The following is a 20,769-nucleotide window of genomic DNA, read 5'->3' on the forward strand; positions in this document are numbered from 1 at the left end:
AGATGTATCCTGCCAAGTTATCATCAGCTCTAGTAAATCATGCCAAAATGTGCCCATGCTTTTCAATTTTGTGTATCTAATACATTTTCCCCATCGGACTCTAAAAGCACTGTTGCAACATTCATGGTAATCCACGTGCGAACAGTGTGGAGCAGTAAAATGGAGCCTCAGTAGGTGGCGCTCCTTCCTCTCACAACCCGAGTGGACCGGAGGCTGGAATTATCATCAGACACTTCTTCTATAAATACACACAGATATACATAGCTTCATACATAAAGGTATACTGGTGTCATATTGTACACATATAAAGGAATATATTAATATCAAAGACATACACATGCTTACATACTAATCAAAAATAACTTAGATTATGAAAGATAAATCTTAAAAAAAACAGTACTTTTTAAAGTAAAAATCTCTATAATTTTCCCTAAGATCTAGTATTGAGGTCTTCTTGTGTTTTTTCAAAAGTCATTTGAAGCTTTGGTGGATGGAGTGATCGGAAAACTTCGAGAGAAAAACTGTGGATTAAGGCTGGAGGAACTTCCATCATTTTAAGGAAACCAGCAAGTGAAAGTGCACACAGAGGGATGACACAGCTGCTCTGCTGTGTGTCACTTTCTACTTCTTGGCAACGCCCCCCCTCCCCCCCTCAGCCTCTCCCATTCCTCCTCAAGACCGCCCTCCCCGCAGCCTGATTGGCTCTGGACAGCAGCACACAGACGCAGGACGAGTCGATGCGGATCCACCTCCAGCCGGTTCTGTTGTTCTGATCTTTGGTGAGCGCTCGTACGAACGAGTGCTTGGCTTTGCACTCGCTCAACCACTGTTTTTTATCCACGCCCAGGCAGCTGGCCCCGGCTACGCCCATCCCCGGGGATTTCGCTGCTGCACCGGCAGCCTTTGAACTGCTAGCATTGCTCTGCTGCTCGGGCTGGCGACAGCGAGTCTCATAGAAGAACTGTTTGAGTGGTCCCGTCTGGGTTTGAATTTCCTGCAAGATGGTGACGTTATTACCACGAGAGTCGATGGCAGTCGTCTTGTTGGTGACCCAAACATTTTCTGACTCGCACACTGACTTTTCCCCTCTCCATCGGTCAATCAAGTGCGAGCGTTTATCTCTTTTAACGGGGTGGGCAACCTCACCGGTAATTCTGGAGGAATCTGCCCAACTCAGAGTCGCGCTCCTCTCGATCGCACGGTCCCCATGACCCTCGATGTGTCCGTCGATGTCCTCCTGCTCATCTCCATCCCAGTCCTCCTCCAGCATGCCGGTCTCCATCATGAGCAGGAGAGGGGGGTGTTCCGGAGGAGACAGGGAGGGTGAGAACAGGACTCGTGGATGTGCGTCCAGAAACATCTCTTCTCCTTGTAGGATGCTGTCCGGCCCGGTCCCCAGACTCAGCCCTGCTTCCAGGGTCAGGCTCTCATCAGCCAGACCTCTTCCAGCACCCAGTGTCTGCTGGGTCCCCGTCCTGATTGGTGATGTATCTCTCAGCTGCGCCGAAGGAACAGTCGGTTCTGGTCCTCTTTGACCCTTAATATTTGCAGCAGGCCTGACAGCATTATGGTTTTCCGTTGCAGAGACCTGCAACGGTCTATCTGTGGAGTCCTGAAGATTGTCCTTCTGGGAAAAGTTCACAAAACTTGAGGAATCTTGCCTGCTGATTCTGTCAGCTTTGTAGTCCTTTGGTAGAGAATTATCCTCGGAAATATCCTCGGTCCTGAGTGTTCCTCTTTCTGTGGGAACATCCAAACTGACACTGCTTTTATCATCGCTGCCTGAGTTGCTATTTGATTGGGAGGTTCCTTGATTCCCCACTTTGAAGGTGAAAGTCTCTTCATGTACGGAGGATTTCACATAATCCTTCGGGCTCTGGAGGTTTTGTCCGTTGGTGTGTTGGCTAAGAGCAGCAGCCATCTTGAAGTCCGTTTCTGAGGCATTTCCATGAAAGTTGTAGTCCAGGGGGGGAGCTGCGAGGCGAGCGGCCGGGTCATGACGGTGCTCTCTGCGGTCGTCGAAGCCAGGCTCTGTTGTCGTGGCAGCAATCCTGGACACGGGGTTGTGAGGGAAGGGCAGGGCCGAGGCAATCACCATGGCAACCAGGGGAAGCCAGTGCATCACTCCCAAGACGTATCAGCTGGTGGTTAAAAGAGAGGAGAAACAGAGGAAGAGAGAGACAGTGTTTTTTTAAACTTGGCTTATACAGTTAAACTAAGTACCTCAGTTAAAATGTAAAATGAGAGGTTTTACTGGTGGCCCGCAGCTTTATGACTCTGGTATTTTAACTGCTGAGGTATGGCTCTAAAATCTTGGCAGATTTTGTGGAAAAATAGGACCAAGTACAGCAAGGTCACCCTCCGCTTCCTCAAGTGGGAAAATGGAGTTTGGCTACCAACGCTGTAGATCCTGCCGCCTGAAGGACTGACCTTCAAACGGCAACACTGACAACCTGGTATGTATGCGAGTCAGAAACTTTACAGCCAAAGGAAATGGATAAAAAAGACATCTGCAACCTGAGAGAACAAGCCTTCCCTTTCAGCTTTTAAGGGTATAATTTTTTCGTTTCTATTTGTTTTTGTTGTGTTGTTCTTTATCTAGGATCCAAGAATCTCTTTAAAGATTATCTTTCAATCTGTGGTAAGAAATTATTACAAATGGTGCCAAAACAACAAAGCATGCTGGTATACTTCAGATACTCAACCAGATCACACCTGGGTTGTGGTTACATTTGTTTTCATCTGGAAAGGCGGTGCTGGAACATGACATATAACGTCTGTCACCTTGGACTGGAAGAGTTTTATCTATTGTAAATGTCCTGCCTGCCACAACCTGCATTATCTAAACATTGTGCAACTTATAATCACAAAACAATTAGTGGTAGATTTTGTGGAGGAAAGATGAAATGAATACTGCAGAAAATCTTCCTAATAATTCCTTTGGGGTTTGAGTGATGAAACACTGGGTTTGCAAAGTTGGACGACACTGAGGTGCAGTATGTTGCTAAAATGTTCCTAAAGGTGTATTTCATAGCTGTTGACTAGTAGTCAATTATTGACTGGTTGATCAAGAGAAGATTAATCGGCAACAATTTTCATAACCAATTCATCATTCAAGTCCATTTTCAAGCATAAATGAAAAAATTTCAATACTTACAGCTTCTGAAATGTGAGCATTTGTTGTTTTTCTTTGTCTTAAATTATAGTAAATCGGATATCTCGATCTCTTGGTTGGACAAAAGATGTCACCTTGGGCTCCGGGGAAACGGAAAAAAGGCCATTGTTCAAAGTTTACTAATGTTTTACAGAACAAACATTTAATCGATTAATGAGTATGTAATTATAGCAAATTAGATGTTACTTGTGTGAAACTGAATTATTTAAATATACATTTAAAGTTGCTTGAAGTTACACTTTAAAAACTCTTGGTGACAAAATTAGTGTTAGGTGAAATATGGTCATTATTCATGCTTAAATTTATTATTTATGACGTAAAGATGTAATTTTTTCTCTCAATTATTCTACAGTATGTTAAAGGGTGATACGCTGAAGAGTCATAATAACTGTTACAAAACTCCCTCCGCTAATTTGAATGCAAACATTTCCTGACACACAAAAGACTTCTGACGTGGTCATGTCTGACTCCACTTGAATGAAACACAGATTGTGTCAAGCAGAGATTAATCACTTGTGGTTCAAAGTCAGGTTCACCTGTGACTAACAGGAAAAATATTCCAGTCACCCATCCGTGTGGCATGTACAGTAGGACGGCATTCAACCAGCACGCAGAAGTCCCCCCCAACCCCCCCCGGCAGAGGTAAATGTCAGTTCAGTTATTTGTTTCAGAGCGGGGAGGAGGTCACTTGGAAGGAGTTAAAATAGGTGGAATGATGAGAATGTCAGTGATGCAGCTTTACTGGCGAGGCTCCTTCAAGGCTTCCTCAGGCAGGGAAAATGGGGAAAAAAAATAAATGCCGGGCAACAGAACGTAACTGCGAAGGAGCGGATGTTATGGCTTTTTGTGTGTGTGTGTGTGTGTGTGTGTGTTTGCTTGTGGCATGTTTGTCTGTACGGGTGTTCGAGAGTGACTGAGTGGATGTTTCATCGGTGACCCTCAGTGACTCTGTGTGTGTGTGTGTGTGTGTGTGAACATGTCAAATGAGCGACAAAACAAAATCCTTCAAGTGACAGGACTTACACTCGGCAGGGCCACACCCTGGACACAATGAAGCCGCTGAGGATTAACAAGGTTTGGCTGACACATCACTCATGCAATCACCCTGAGCGCCTGCTTGTCATGCTGACGATAAATCACATCACAGGCCGTTGAGCTTCCTGTTAGCTCAGGCTTCCGATCCGCACACCTCAGTATCCACAACCAAATAAACCCAGGTGCCGTGCGTGATGTAAGCAGACTGAACGGTAAAGCCAGCTGTTAACACACCCCTCAAACGCGGCGCTGCGGCGAACACAGTCTGGTGAAGCTAAATGAGAGGGGAAGGTCATTTGAAACGAGCCAGCTGTGGAGAGGAGGTGGTACAGGGTGAATGTCTAGAAAAAATCTGGAGGATTTGTATTACGTGAGCGTGTGTTTTGTTGTAGGAGAGTTATATGCTTCTTAAGGGCTTTCTTGGATCACTTGGACACCACACAGGAGGCAGGCAGGCAGTCTCTCTAAGTGGTTTCTTTGTAAAACAGCAGCAACGGCAGCAGCACTTCATCACCACGCTCCATTTGCTACAATGACATGCATCATTTGAGCTCCCTGCAAGGCCAGACGAGGACTGCAACGTTCTTCCACCCTCTGGACCAGACCCAAGCGCGCACAAAGGTCCCATGCCGTCTCTCTAAAACGTGAGGTTTAAATAAATAAAATCCCCGGCCCAACACAACGCACCTATGTTAATCCTAATCTCCGTAGTTTGAGATAATACCTTGAAACCACAGGACAGCGCGTATATAAACAGACAGACACCAAACCACCTCATCAAGCAAAAATCCATGAATAACCAGACTAAATATGACTAAACAGACTAAACTATGTCATAAACTGTACGGCCTCCCTGAACTACGCTGGCTCCCTGTATCGTTTAGCACTGATTGTGAAGTCCTTTTGACCGCGCTTGGATTAAACAGCTCAGAAAAGGCCTCGGTGGCGGATTCCCTGTTGGTTTCTTGCACAATCACAGTCACTTGGATCCACCATTGTGGGTTTGTGAGAAGTTAGGAGACACACTCATAAAAAAAAACCTGTAGATGCAACTTGTCTGTATGCAACTGCTCCCAAACTGCGCAATACACTAAACATTCCCAAATGATATCAGGGAACATTTTTAAGTGACAGCTTGAAAGAGATCTTTTTCACTTTTCTTTCAACTTGATATTAAACATGCAATCTTTCCCTCCCTCTGTGCCACTATTTGGGATTTTATCTTATTACTGTTTCATTATTCTATTTATTACTGGTTGTACACATTTACACATAACCATTTTCCTGTTTTCTTGTTTCTCCTTATTATAAAACACAGAGCTACATTTTTGTATATGGATGCTGTATAAAATCTATTACGGCTGCAACTAATGTTCATTTTCTTTTTTTTTTAAATCTGATCTTTTCTCGGTTTATCAATTAATCGTTTCGTCTATAAAACGTCAGTAAACTGTAAAAACCTACAGCAATTTCCTAAAGTCCCACCAACAGTCCAAAACCCAGATAGATCAAATTTACACTAATGTAAGACCAGAGAAAGCAGCAACTTCTCAGAATTGAGAAGCCTGAACCAGAGAAAGTTTTCCGTTTTTTTAGCTTGAGAAATGAATTAAACGATTAAGCGATCATCACAGTAGCTGTTATGTTCTTGTTAATTGATTTATCAGTTAAACCACTAATTGGTGGAGCTCTAAAAATGTGTTTTTCTTTGTTTCTAAGCCACTTTACATAAGTATGAAACACATGAAAAAAAACCATCTTGTTGATGGTGTTTTACAGCCTTTGCCTCTGAAGCGACTACAGAGGCAAAGGCTGTAAAACGCAGCAGACAAACATTCACATTGAGTAAAACAATAATGGAAAGTGTTTCTTGAGTAAGTCTGGCACCTGGCAAATTGGTCGGACTAATGTTTTGAGTGCTGCCAGTCGGCCCACAGCGGTTTCATCCAGATGAGAAAGCGTGAGTGAGGGAGGAATCAGGGGGAGCTATGGCACAGAGGGCCTCTGGCTGCGGGACCCTCCCCAGGAAACAGACGGCACAGAGCGGCTCCACACCTGGCAGTGGCTACTGTGCTATTAGCCTGTTAACAAAGTAATCCCCTCCCTCGTGTGTGGCTAATGTCAGACACGTCCCACTGACAGAGAGATAATGCATTCTGTGTTAGTGTCAGGCCCTGGGCCCCGTCCCGTCCTAATCCCGCCTCTTTGAAGTCCCGTAACCTAAAGAGTGAGGTGGGGGGTTCTGGAGGCCGGATGATTGGAGGAAGTTTACCTAAGAACAGTTTGCACCTCACACTGCATCTTCCAGCAGATTTGATGACTAAACTGTTGGAAATGCACCAGCGTGTGACCATCAGACCAACAGTGACAGTGGCTGTGACGCCAGGCAACATGGAAAACACAGGTAAATGTTTGCCCCCCCCCCCCCATTCTTTCTTTCTTTCTTTCTTTCTTTCTTCCCCTCTCTTTCCGTAACAGTAGAGTAAAAGCCTTGGCCTCACGTGCTCATTTACAGTGCCCTGCCGCCCCCACTGTGCAAACAACCTATTAATTCCAGGTCTGTGATTGTTTCATACCACGCTCTGCCTGCAGGATCCAGCACCCCCCCCCCACCTACGATGAGGTACCGTACCGTACTGTATCTCTGAAAAAAGCTCCTCTGACATCATGTATTACAGTGTGATGAAACATTTTTCTCAAGTGCAATTTGACTCCACAGAAGATGTGGGAGCTGTACTGAATGAACCCGAGCTACATCTTCTATGGAGACGGAGATAAAATGAATTATATTCTCGGTGACAAAAACAAAACAAAAAACCCTCCCACAGAGCAGACATCAGCTGCAGGTACGTTTTAAAAGGCAGCCCGTGTGATCTACCTGCGGGTTTGGGTCGCGGCTCCGAACCTCACCTGAGTGACCGCCGACGAAAACAAAACGCGCAGTGGGCTACAACTGCCGGACTGGGCCAGGAAACCAGAATGTGCAACACCGTGGGACCGCGACCGGCGTGGTTCAGACGTGTGCAGTGGTGCCAAGTGAGATTCACAAACGCAGGCAGGCAAAATGAAATCCAAACAACAAATCTACAACAACATGTCTGTTATGTCTGCATGCATGCGTGTAAGTAATCGAGTGGGTTGAGTGATGGATAAGCAGGTAAATATACATTAATATATGGCAAATAATGAAATAAATAAACTTTAGATAAACTATTTAAATAACTTCACATTACGTAACTGCTGGTCTACTGAAGTGACTGGATAAATCAACAACCTAACGAATGTATACGCATATTAATTCACACATGCTAATAATACTGGGTGGTGGGTAGTTCAAGGCCTACACGGATGATTTAAAGCCATACCGTTTAGGTGAGATCCGGACCCCGGGTCCTTCCAGCTGACACCACATTGGATTATAGAGTTCCTGTCGCCAGTTGCTCGACTGGTTTAAAAAAGTCAACCCAAACAACACCTTCGCACGGTAACCACCAAACTACTCACAAACATTTCTTCCTTCTTTTAATAGTCCGTGACATCGCGCGCGCGTGTGAGTCTGTGTGTGTGTGTGTGTGTGTGTGTGTGTGCCCCCCACCCCCCCCAAAAAAAAAAAAAAATCCGACGAGGAAAGAAGAAAAAAAAAAAAAAAGGAAAGTAAAATAAAGCAGAAAATCTCTCTCTGCTGTCCCTGGGAGCGCGTCCACTATGAGAGAACCGAGTAGTGTGAGAAGCCCGGAGAGGGATCAGAAATGGAAGTGTGTCACAAAGTGAAGATAGTCCGGGAGCTGCTAGTCCTCCGAGGCGGACCGGAGGAAAGGTGTCTCGGTTCTTGATGTGTGAGCGGAGAAGTGGAGAGGTGAAGCTGGCCAAGTGCTTTAAGGTCTGAACTCCGCCTGAAACGTTAAAGTCGGACTGACAGTTAAGCTGGCGCGAGACAGGAACGTAACTTCGGCCCGCGACCTCCAAAATAAAGTGCGATTTGAGATGAAGTCGCGACGGAACATCGGGACCGGCGGGAGCGCTTTTATTCCCAAAGATAAAAAGCGTCTACTTCCGGCGCTTTTTCTTGCACGCTACTGTTAGCTTGACGAGCTAACGACTCCGGTTTCTGTTGGGAAGCGCAAAGACAGGACACATTTTTTTTCACCCCCCCCCCCTCAGGAGGTTAGTAAATTGAAAAGAGATCTGCAACAGATCCACAACGGTGTGAGCAGATGTATATAGACCTGTTTCCTAAACAGACGCATACAATATGAAACAGTTATCCAGAGTTTTGTGCGAAAAAATGTGCCCAAACTGTCTCATTTCCTTGCTAGCTAGATTTGAAACATTCAGTTGCGTGACTGACATTTTTTTTTTTTTTTTTACCTTTGCCCCCCCACCCCCCTTTTTTTTTTCTTCATCCCCACCCGACACTTCACAAGAAAGCAATTTGACGAATTACCAGCTATGTGTTATTGACACGGGTCCAAGTAATGTGCGTTCATTATGGTTTGGCAACGGTGCATATTATCCCAAACAGGCGTAGTGAAGCTGGATGGTGTGATTATCATTCGTCAATGTCCTCGTCTGCAAGTGCAAAGCTGCAACACAATCCCGTCTGGCACAATCAAACGGGAGGATGTCACTTAATGTTTTCATGCCGTCGGACTGCTTCCTGTTTGCCGGTGCCAGATATTTTTGGTGTGTGCTCACTTTCTGGTTATTTGGCAGGTGAGTGTATTGCTCAAGGGCACTTTGACAGGATAATTTGGATCTCGGTGACCTCATCCGCTGTTATTAGGATCAACTTTCATACTTTATGGACACAGGACACTATGCAAAAAAAAAAAAAAAGTGTCTCTTTTGGCATCTACTGTACAGAATAGTTTACAAAAACAAAAAATACACATAACATGGCACATAAACACCAAAAATACATGTTTCGAAATGTAAATATCCCTAAAGATACTCTGTACTCCGGCAGATGGCTTGAAAAACCAGGTCAACCTTTTTAATGTACTGTGCATCCTTAAATTCAATACATACTTTTCAACCTGCTGATTCGGGGACACTAGGCAATGGTTAGCACGGGGCCCTCTGAGTTCCCAGCCATTACCACTGACACCCTAACCAACTTTTATTTATAAATACTTTGTCCAGAAATAACCCCTTGTGTGAAACGACAAGCCTGAGAATTCCTGTCTTACATTTGTCACGATCAAAAGCAACTATCGTCCAGTCCAGATTTATGGGAAATGTAACACTGGCTGAGTACAGATGTTTTATACAGATGTTTAAAGCATTTACCTTCAACATCAGTGTCCTAGGTTCATGTCCTGTCTCATCCAAGAGCAGTTGACAGTGATGTTTTCATTGTTTTCATATACAGGAAACTGAAAATTAGTCGCCTTCAAAAAGTGCAAATATCAATTGGCGCTGCAGGCAAATGATCAAGTTATTAGTTTTTGGTGCAAGTCCAAAGTTTCTCTTAATACTGCAACCCAGAGCATAATTAAATGCACATTTGTCATATAACTGCACTTACCTTAATGGAAAAAAATCTGGCACGTTTTCCCGTGATTTGTCTATCATTATGTGTGTCTTGAGGCATATCTAGATCCAAAAAAAATGATGTTATTATACCAATGAATTTACAGGATTGTGAAAGCATGTATTTTCTAGGTATAATGATGTCCCACAATGTAAATGTAGGTTCCATTTACACTACCGGTCAAAAGTTGTTGTTTTTTCCTTTAGCAGATCAAGTCCAGTGAATAACCTTATATGGTACAAAGGTAAGCGGTTAACTGCCTGAGGTAATGAACACGGATGAACTGGAGAGAAGGTGAAAGCAAAGCGGCCTACATGTGCATCACATTTGTGGAAACTTCTGCACCAGTGTTGGGACGAACTCTCAGCACCGGTGCAGAACAATATTTTGATTTCCATTGCAGAAAGAACGCTGCGCGTGTGTTCGGCTGCTGAATGAGTCAAAAATTTAGATTCAATTTAGGATTTAAGATTCAATGATTCCTTTTTTTTTTTTTTTATATCTCGATTATTTATTTGTTCTACGCTTTAATTTCAGAGAACACTGAGACATGACACTATATTTTCAGTAACACCTGGAAAAGTGGAGGTGTTCTACAACTTTTGACCGGTAATTTACCTTGTCTTAACTTGCCCTGCATTCGTTCAGATATTTCTTCTAGGAAACCTTCATCAGTGTTCACAGTCAGCTGATTTGTTATGTGGTTTAATTGAAAGACCATACATGAACACACAGTTATTTCTCTGTATGTGTAGGTTGGGCGGGTGCAGGCGGTTCAGGACTCCCTTTTGAAGTTGAAAGGGTGGTAACAGGAGCTGGTGACCGGCTGCTCTGTCCGCTCACGGGTCTTTAGAGGAAACTCGGCGAAGGCCCGGAGGAGACACAATGGAGGTCTATGGAGGACACACAGGCCGACAGACAGTTCAACGGGTCCTCGGAGCAGATAAGTAGTCCCCATACAGACCAGACTGAGGGTTCACTGCTATTGACCCACGAGAAAAAGCCCATCCACTGAGCCTCCCCACCTTGAATGGCCTTGTTGAAAAGGAGAGCCATAAATTGGCGGATGAGCAGAGCGGGGAGACTCCCCCACCCCACCCCCCCAAAACCCCCCTCGCTCTATCTCAATATCTCACTCTCTCACATGCTATCTCTTTCTTTCCTTTACCAAGTAGTGGTTTCCATCTCACCAAACCCCTTTCCCCCTGAATGTTTAAAAAGATGAAAGGATAAGGAAAAGAATGGAGACAAAAGAGGGGAGGGTTGTGTTACAACCCTGCCCCTGAGAGACTGCTCATGAAAGAGTTTGGGGATGGGAGAGATAGGGACCGGAGAGGAGACACAGAAAGAGAAAGGGGATCATGAAAAGAGGTTTTTCAAACTCCAAGCTGCTAAAACGGGTCACTTCTGTATAGACAGGCAGACTAAAGTGCAGTCTTCACTCAGGCACGGAGACATTTAACACTGTCAGTACCCTCAGATGGAGGGGCGCGTTGATATACTTGCCCTCATTGACTGATGATTGCATTGCGCAAACACACACACACACAAACAGACAGACGCTGTCTTTCTTATTTCTCTCTGTGTCTCTTAACCGTACCCATCTTACAGTAGCAGCACTAGACTTAGATTTCAAAGAATCTTCTGCCACATCCTCCTTACCATTAACTTGCACAACACAAACACACACACACACGCACACACACACACACTCCCTAATGTCTCCCTTGCGGCATTCCTCCCGCTTGGCATTTAGTGTCAGTCAATCAGGATCCTCTCCACCCTCCCACCATTCTCTCTATCTCCTACTTTGTCTGAACTTGCCCTGCACGCACTTAGATATTTCTGCCTCGGGGTGCATCAGTGACAGTTCGAGTGAGAAAGAGAAGGAGAGCAGGAGAAAGTTGTTGGCTAAGTGCGGACAGGAGTAACGGTCAAATAAAGATGACGACTGAAGGGGAAGGGACGCGTAAATGTCGTTTTCTTAGGCTATTGCCCTCTTGCTCCCTCTCTCCGTCACACACGCACACACACACACACACACCCATGCATACATTCAGACATTCACAAGTAACCGCAGCCGTGTCACAACAGAGGAGACCCAGAGGCTTATTTAAGACATTCATTCACAGAACAAGTTTTCCTTCATGCTGTCACGATAACATGTCCCGTAAAAAGATTTTCTGATTCCCCGAGTCACCAAAAAAGTTAAGTCACAATATATGGCAGGCAGCTCGCACAAAGACTCCACAGCAGTTTTCTGTTTTTCCTTTGGGGATTTGTCTTTTCAACAAACAAAACTTTCATGGCCCAAACAGATTTTCAGGATTATTATTAAGATCCCCTAAAAACAAAACAGAGCCTTTTTATGCTACCTTGTACACAAGGAACTTGCGAAGCCTTTGGCAACATCGCACACTCTGTGTCATAACTGTGATATAATTTTCACTAGAATAATTTCGCTCCAGTTGTGGTCTCCCTTTTTTTGGATCCTGACATCCTCAATCGATACTCATTTCAATGGAAAAAAAAAAAAAAGAAAACACACACTGAGGCGTTTATAAAGTTTCCAGATGTCACTTTACAACCTCAGACTCCTCTGATGAACTCCTTCCCACACGCAGCGCCATCAGACATCAACTTCTTGCTTTTGCGTTGGACATCCTCCTCCATTTGAAACACGGACCTGAGGGTAATTGGAAGGTAGCTATTACGGCAATTACTGCAAATAGCTGAGCTGAGCTGTCAGGGCGAGGCGAACACTCTGTCTGTCCGCAACTGAGCCACTAAGTCAGACGTCAGACCTCAATTACAGATCCTCGACCTCCCCGAGGTACCCGGTGTCAGACCTCCATCATCTCCTCCGCCATCTTTTCGCACACTCCAAATCTCTCCGTCTTCCTTCTTCTGAAACTGTAAAACAAATCAGGTGGAGTGAGTACTCCACCTGATTTGTTTTACAGTTTCATCATTCCCTCCATTACTCACCTCACCTACTAAACTCCACTGCCTTGTCCTCCCGTTCCCCCAAATTCAACCCTGCCTCTAGCGAGAGCCGCGCTACCATAGCCACCATTATGGCAGACACAAACACACTGCGGCGTGGCTGCATATGTTTCCAATTTCAGGCGTAATGCTCTTTTCTCCGCAATCTGGACCAATTAGCCGGAGCCTCCTGGAAATGCCCCAGTCGCTGACCATGGTGGCAAAGAGGTAAAGGGTCAAAGGCGAGGTGAATGCGTCACCTCCTGTCTGTCGGGCTCTCGGCCCGTCGGAGACATCCCCGGCTGCGACGCCTTAGCTCTTGTCCAACTTCCCCACGGACATATTTGGCACAGGTGTAGGATTGTGCAGAAAATGCAACGCAAGCCCGAAATTAAATTTCACAGCTTACTAAAGGTCAAAGAGGATGAGTGACAGGGTCTGGAGCCAGACCACACTTAAACACACAAACAACACACACGCACACTGGGAAAGTATGCACGCACGCACACACACACACGGCTGTACTGACACTCTGCGGCTCTGACAAACAAACAACACATGCACCTACAAGTCTTTCCTGCGTGAAACTGAAATTAGCGTATGGAATGTTCACCTTCAGGAAAATGGTTTGGGAGGGAGGGTGGATGTGAGAGCGCCAGAGCTGCAAAGCCTTCATTAGGGGCATGGAGGACTTAGCTTGGTAATTCTGTTCAACGCTTAATGAGAAACAGGTTTGAAAGGGTGCAGAGTTCAGACTGGCGCTGCACTGCGTTGCATTACCTGGCAGTCTGACCCGCTCCAAGTCTGTCTGTTTACATTTCATTTTTGTCGGTTATGTGCAATGTTGGTGTAGGAGCTGGGCGATTGTCAGTTTAAGCGGCGGCTTCAGACGCCGCCGCACAGCCGTCGGTGCTTGCACACACTCTGCTCATCTTGTTTATATCGTCTGCACCGCCGATCCCTCTCCTCTTACAGCCCCGCGCTCTCTCTCTCTCTCTCTCCCCAGATCCACTCCCAATCAGTACTCCTCGTCTCCTTAGCTGTTCTTCCTCAGTGTCTCGTTACAGGACTCAGTCCAATGCGGCTACACTTTCATTCACTTGCCACAGACTTGTTTGCAGTCTGGATGCGCCCAGATTAAACATGCAGCCTAAATAGTGAATGATCTGTGTACAGTTTTCACTCTTCCACCCCTGTGCCCCCTTCTCCTGCCCCTCCACATCCCCCCACCTCTTCTTCCATGACCCATGTTTTGTCCCTTTTTTTGCCAGGGGGAAAATGTTACACATTGTAAACTTTACTCACTGTACAAAAAACCACAGGATTGGATTTCAGAGCCAGATTTTGTGTTTGAACCGCTCTGGCAATTAGTAGAGGATAGACTTACAGCGCACCCACTGCACAATGGAGGCATCGGCCCAGTTGTACAAACCCCTGTACCCGTCCTGCCCCTCTCCATCTGTCACTCTTATGGGACTCTATGCATGCGCGCGCGTGCGGTGGTGTGTGTTGCTCTGCATGTGCATGGGGGTGTATGTCTGAATTCTTGTTTGTATGCCAAACAAGAATTCATGGCGCTGAATAATAAACTGAACTCATTAAATGGTAGCTTTACTTTAAAAAAAAAAATGTGTATACTGCTCATAAAGGCTAAATGGGGGGACTTAAAGTTTATAACATACTTCAATGCAGATATAAACAGATACAAGTGTTTACAGCTGTAACTCCCCAATTGCGTGCCAAAGCAAAACAAGTGTAATAATCTAAAATATTTATTCGTAAGAAAAGTTGACAATTGTTGTCGATTCTGTACATTAAACACGTTCTTATATCTGCTTATAACTACAATATGGTTTGTGTTTTAAACCAAATATCCAACATTTATAAAAGCTAAATAGGGGGACTTACAGTAAAAATGATCAAATTACTGACATTATGGATACCTTACTGACCTAAATATTTTGTAAATGCAATGTCTGTATCCTATGTATCTAAAATTAGAATAGACTTGGCAACCAGGGACATCTAACTAGAAGCTCAACCAACCAATCAGCCCAAAGTCCAGGTCAGAGGTGCAGAATTTTTATCTCTTCAGATGTGAGTCCTGTCAAGAAAGCTACACATCACGCATATAAATGTATAAAAAAAAATCCTTTTTTCAGCCTTATTGTTACCAACATGACAGCTTATCATGATTTTATGATCGATTTTAAGTCATATTGTCCAGTCCTACTTTCCATGTATCTCACTGCAATGCCCGTAAGGCAGGTTTCATACCATACCACGGAAGCTTTGCATGTTGACGTCTGCAGAGTTTTGTTATTATACAACATCATGTCGATAGTCGAGAAGCCACGCTCACGTATCAATCCCGGCCCCCTCGCAGAGCTCCGCCATTGGCCTACATCCTTCATGATACAGAGCGGTGTCTCCGGTATGACAAACCTGAAACTCCTCAGCTTCTTTATGAGTTTATTTCTACAGTAATTCTGTGTATCGATAAAGTGTCGTGGTTCATGGAAAAAGCCAGACCCTTGTATGTGTAGTATGTAGCAGCTCCGCCCACGGGCCTCTGTGCACTTTGAGGCCTCACCGGCTGACACTGATATATGTCAAAGGATCCCTCAGAGGGAAGCTACTGTACGGATTTATTCATTCACTGCAGAGTCACAGCACCCTCCTGTGGAAGGGAGGGTAATCATGACCCCACCCCACCCCCCACCCCCCAGCGCCCCATGTCTACTGATCTTCAAAGCACCCTCCCTGATGAGAGGATGCTTTCTGCAAACCCCTTAATTTTGTAAATAATTTAAAAATGACTGTCTTTCTCTTTTTCCCAGTGGTTATCAGTAATAACAATGAGGCGGAAGTGAGTGAGTTGAGGGAGAAAGAGAGGAGGAGGGTGAGATGGGGTGGTGAGGCTAGGAGCACCAAGCTGTTGTATTAATCTGCAAATTTTCTCAGATGACGCAAAGACCGTGACTTTGCCTCCCGTCCCCTCTCCCTCTTCATCTCCACATCCCTCCTCTCTCCGTGTGTCTCCCTGATGTCTCGCTCTTGTCGGATGGGAAGCAGCGTCACACAGCAGGTAAGCCTGGTCGCTTCCTTGTCGTCGTTTTTTTTTTTTTTTTCCCCCCTCAGTGTCCTCCCATTCGTTCACTGCTCACACATGCAATGGATTTTGCACCATTTGTGGCCTTTGACAGGGTAATTTTGATTTGTTTGGTGTCTCGTGATGGATCCGTTTGATTGTTCGGGGCTCAGTCTTTTATGTTTATTGGCTTATTGTGTATTTTTTTCTCCCTTGGGTAAAGATGACTTGGTGTGATGGTTTTGCAGAGATGTGTTTTATTTTTGTTTGCAGTAATTTGGAAGCGATGCCAGTTTTGCAAAGTTAGCAGCAGAGGTGATTTCCACCCTTTAAATCTGCCGTTTGAGCCGGCGGGATCTGTAATATCTTGTCAGTTATCAGAGACGTTTTAGCACGCTGTCTGCTGTCAGAGGGAAGAGGATCAGCGAGATTTAGGGAGGTTCCAAGGCGTCTGTTGGCCAAATGAGAAGATGGATTTACTGTACTGAAGGACTGAGCTATGTGAAATTCAGTCCTGCTGGAGTGAGTAGGGATAGAGAAAATGTGACAACAGATCAAAAAGGAAAGAAGAGGAGAAAGAAGGGGAGCGAGAGGAGAAAGAGAGAATTTATAAATAGCAGAGCTTTACAAGGGTGAAGAGAGCAGATGTGATAGACAGTCTGTGCTTAAGGAGTTCAAACAACAGATTAATACACTCAGATTATCGTCCAAGAGAGGTGGGGGGGGCTTGACACGTGTATACACACACACACACACACACACACACACACACACACACACACTCAAACACACAGACGCACACTAAATCACATAGACACATGTGAAACTCATTACACACACAGGCTCAAGCATTTTCTCGCACTCACACTTCATGTCCACTCGGTTTCAAATACTGACAATCACACACACACACACACACACACACACACACACACACACACACACACACACACACACACACACACACACATGTTTGTTCCACTGTCCCCGTGGGGACAACTCATTGACATAATGCAATCCCTCGCCGCTAAGCTTAACCATCAAAACTGAATGCCTGACCCCCAACTCTTACGCTGACCCCGAACCTGAACCTGATTCTAACCTGAACCCTAAAACCAAGTCTTGATCCTCAAACAACTGTCTGGACCCATGGGGACCTCAATTTTGTTCTGTTGAAGTGACACACGTCCCCATTGGTTGGTGTCCCCACTGGGATATAAAAACACACACACGCACACAGACACACAGACACGCAAAAATCCTTTCCCTGAAAGTTTCTGGCTATATCTTCCTCTCTTATTTTTCTCCAAATATCCCTTTTACTGACGCATTTAGTTAATTAATCGATTAGTTGATGGTCATAAAATATTTTGACAATCTATTAATGGTGTCAGTTGTTTATCAAGCAAAAATGCCAAAAATTTCATGGTTTCAACTTCTCAAACGTGATGATTTGCCTCTTTTCTCTGTTTTATATCATTTTAGATTAAATATCTTTGGGTTTTGTACCATTGGTTGCACAAAGCGAAGTCTATTAAGTTGTGACATTGAGGTCATGGACATTTTTTAATGCTTTTGGACATTTTATAGAGTATACGATTAATTTAAAAAGGCATCTAGAGGTTAATCTCAGTCACACTCCATGTCCCCCCAGTCTCAAATACTGACAGTCTCTCACACACACACACACACACACACACACACACACACACACACACACACACACACACACACACACACGCTCAAAAATCCTTTCCCTGGAGGTTTCTGGCTGCGTCTTCCTCTCTATTTCTATTTAATGCTAAAATGTTTAGTCAATCAATTAATTAGTGTGTTGACATAAAAAAAAAAAGATAGTTTGTAGATATTTGATGGTTCCAGGTTTTTAAAATGCTTTTTCAGGCAAAACAAAACATCTGAAGATTTCACATTGAGCTCTGGAAAGTCCTGATGGCTGATTTTTTTTTTTTTTTTTTTTGACATTTTCTAGTATGTATACGAGAGTATACAATTAGTTAAAAAAAATAGATTGAGAAATGAATCTCACTCACACTCTATGTCCACTCAGTTCCAAATGATGACACCTCGTATTTTTTGCAAGACATATTCTTATCCATTTAGGGCCAAAAATGTTTAATCAGTTAATCAACTAGATGATCAACATAAAAAAAAATTATAATTCATTAACAGTTTTGGTCATTTATCAAGCCAAAATGCCCAAAATTTAATGGTTTCAGCAGTGAAATATCCATTTAAGCTTGCAGTGAAAAATATAAATAAGATATACAAAATAAAAAATATAATTATTATATATATATATTATATATAATTATTATATATATATATATATATATATATATATATATATATATATAAAATATTTAAAAAATACTGAAATGTAATCCTAAAACAAACAGGCAACCATTGTAGTGTTGCTAAAAGTCAGTCGTGTGATCTGTTTTCATCGTGTTGGTAAAAAGTCGAGAGCAGCAAATGCCTCGTAAGGTGTTAAACATGCCAAGTGAGGAAACGTACCGACCCACCTGTGGTCACATCCAACCAACTGGGTGGTCAGGTCTGATCGACGCTGGCCTTGGCTGAACGGGTTGCTACACATCGTTTAACCCACCTGCTGTTTGAGCCACGAAGCAGACATGTGTTTGATGGCGGTTGAGCATATGTTGAGGGAATTATGTTCTGTTCTGCTTTGAACTGCGTGGATACCCAGATGTGTGTGTGAGAGAGAGAGAGTGTGTGTGTGTGTGTGTGATACGTTCTGCTTCATGCAGTGTTTCTGTGCAGTCATGCTTCTAGAATATGTGCGTCCGCAGGGTTTTGTTAGCAGTGTATTAGCTTATATGAAAGGATGGAAGAACTCCTAATGTAACGAGTATACTGCCCGACGAAGGCACAGAGCAGTAACCACACAAACAGTGAAAATGAGAAGAAATGGTTTAAAGTTTTCAGGCTGGCTGACAAACTGTGTAACAGATAGAAAATGTGTAATGCCTTTATTTTATGCGTTTTAAGGCGACTTATCTACAAATCAAATCAATTCCGCCAGAGAGAAGCTGAGAGGGCATTTAGTGCTGCTAGAGTTTAGCTTGCTTTCTTTTTTTTTCACCCTTCTTCATCGTAGGATTCAGCTACAACCCAGGTAGTTGTATGGGTTAACAGACTGAATTACCAAAATGTCTGTTCATAAAATTAGATATTTTTCAATTGGAAAAGGGGGCTCAGGCAGAAGGGAAATTAGCTTTAGCTAGGGCTATAGTGGCTCACAGTGGCTCACAGCTAGCTTTATGTCATAGTCACTGTATTTTCAGTCATCCTACATTTCTATGTTAAAACAGATCAAATATGTATTTACTGCATTTTGACTTTGTAGGGCAGTATATACATATACATACATGCATACTCTGCACACACACACATATATATGTGTGTGTGTGTGTGTGTGTGTGTGTGTGTGTGTGTGTGTGTGTGTGTGTGTGTGTGTGTGTGTGTGTGTGTGTGCGTGTATACACACGCACACATATATATATAAAACTGTTATTGTGTAGTTTTACTGTTATCTCCATAACTGTCAGCAAACACAAGCAGAAGACCTTTCTACACAACAAACCCTTGGGTTCAACAGTATTTATCAGATCTGAATTTAGTATTGAATCCAATGATCATTTGTCAATCAATTTTATCTTCCAACAGCTTTAAGAGAAGGAGACTTTACAGAGATCATGCAAGATTAAACCCAGAAAGAGCTGCAGCAGTCGGTTAGTCGGTAAATTGATTACTCAAATTTTTAAGCAAAAATTCAAAACATTTGATGGTTCCAGGTCCTCAAATTTGAGTTTGTTGGGTTTTGAAAATTGATTTATATATTTATTGTATCTTACATTAGAGTAAACTGAATATTTTTGGGTTTTAGATTGTTGGTCAGACAAAACAGGACATTTGATGACTTCACCCTGTGCTCTAGGATATGGCTGTTTTCTGATGTTTTATAGATAATTAATGGAGGAAAATAACCAGCAAATAACTGATATTGAAAGTAATCGTTAGTTTCAGCCCTCAAGTCAGAGCCTAATGACCCTAGGTTTTTTTTTTATCAAATTGGAGCAATGGATCTGGTTTTGCACCACACACTGTGGACTAGACATAGTGAGATATAGATGTGTTGCACATTTATTATGGTAGAAGGTAGAGAAAGTAAGTGCTGATTCCGAGCTGCATGCTGTTGACTAGTTGTAACTAGGGTTGACTCAGTTAGTCAATCTACAGAACATGAGAATCAGGGTCCTATTTTGATAAAACCATTTTAGGTCATTTATTTCATGCAGAAATACCAAAGATTTTCCAGGCCCAGCTTCTGAAATGTGAGAAAATTATAGGTGATTGTAAACTGAGTATCTTTAGGTTTTGGACCGTAGGATGGATAAAACATTTTAAGACACGGCTTTGGTTGGTTGATGTTTCACTGTTTTCTGACATTTTATGGATAAAACCATTCATCCAAAAATGGTGAAAAGGATCAGCAGATTAATCTACAATGAAAATAAGCATTAGTTCTATTCCTAATTTTCTCCATGTTGTTATTATTTAATACATTAAACCTGGAAAAAAATACAAATTAAATATCTATGCTACCGTTCCCATCTTAAAACACAAAACAAATAATTCTTTGGAAAGACATTTATGCTCTCTATTTGTTGATATCTCATATTTGTAATTTTTAAAAAAAAAGTTCTTGCAGACCATAAAGTCTTAGCGACAGGTGCATAGGATCAAAAACTCTTGACTTGGAATTGAGTAAAACTGATGGACAGTGTGCAAGATTGTTTTTTTTCTTCTTTCCTACATCTCTAAATTTTAAAATTTGGTACTAGTATAGTCGGCGTCAGTCAGCGCATGCCTCTCATATTAATGCAAAATAGTAAAGTGCATGAATTT

At 43.3% G+C, this 20,769-nt stretch overlaps 2 protein-coding genes across 2 annotated transcripts in view; one reads left to right on the forward strand and one right to left on the reverse strand.

Moving 5' to 3' along the window:
• Nucleotides 1–652: 652 nt before the first annotated feature.
• On the reverse strand, nt 653–7,765 carry LOC120784127. The gene is made up of 2 exons (XM_040117635.1): nt 7,576–7,765; nt 653–2,141 (listed from the first exon to the last, which is right to left on the reverse strand). The coding sequence occupies exon 2, from the start codon at nt 2,120–2,122 to the stop codon at nt 653–655; it is 1,470 nt and encodes a 489-aa protein (XP_039973569.1). The 5' UTR covers nt 2,123–2,141; nt 7,576–7,765.
• A 2,858-nt stretch (nt 7,766–10,623) lies between these two features.
• The window catches only part of slc1a9 (solute carrier family 1 member 9), a 29,565-nt gene continuing 19,419 nt past the window's right edge, over nt 10,624–20,769 (forward strand). Inside the window, exon 1 of the mRNA XM_040120622.1 lies at nt 10,624–10,690. Within this exon, the coding sequence (XP_039976556.1) occupies nt 10,639–10,690 (52 nt within the window). The 5' untranslated portion in view covers nt 10,624–10,638. The remainder of the gene's footprint in view (nt 10,691–20,769) is intronic.

Source organism: Xiphias gladius, chromosome 3, assembly GCF_016859285.1.
Source record: "Xiphias gladius isolate SHS-SW01 ecotype Sanya breed wild chromosome 3, ASM1685928v1, whole genome shotgun sequence".
Lineage (NCBI taxonomy): Eukaryota > Metazoa > Chordata > Actinopteri > Istiophoriformes > Xiphiidae > Xiphias > Xiphias gladius.

Excerpts from the sequence above, each read along its gene's own strand:
- LOC120784127 (XM_040117635.1), bottom strand. The coding sequence starts at position 2,122 with ATGCACTGGCTTCCCCTGGTTGCCATGGTGATTGCCTCGGCCCTGCCC.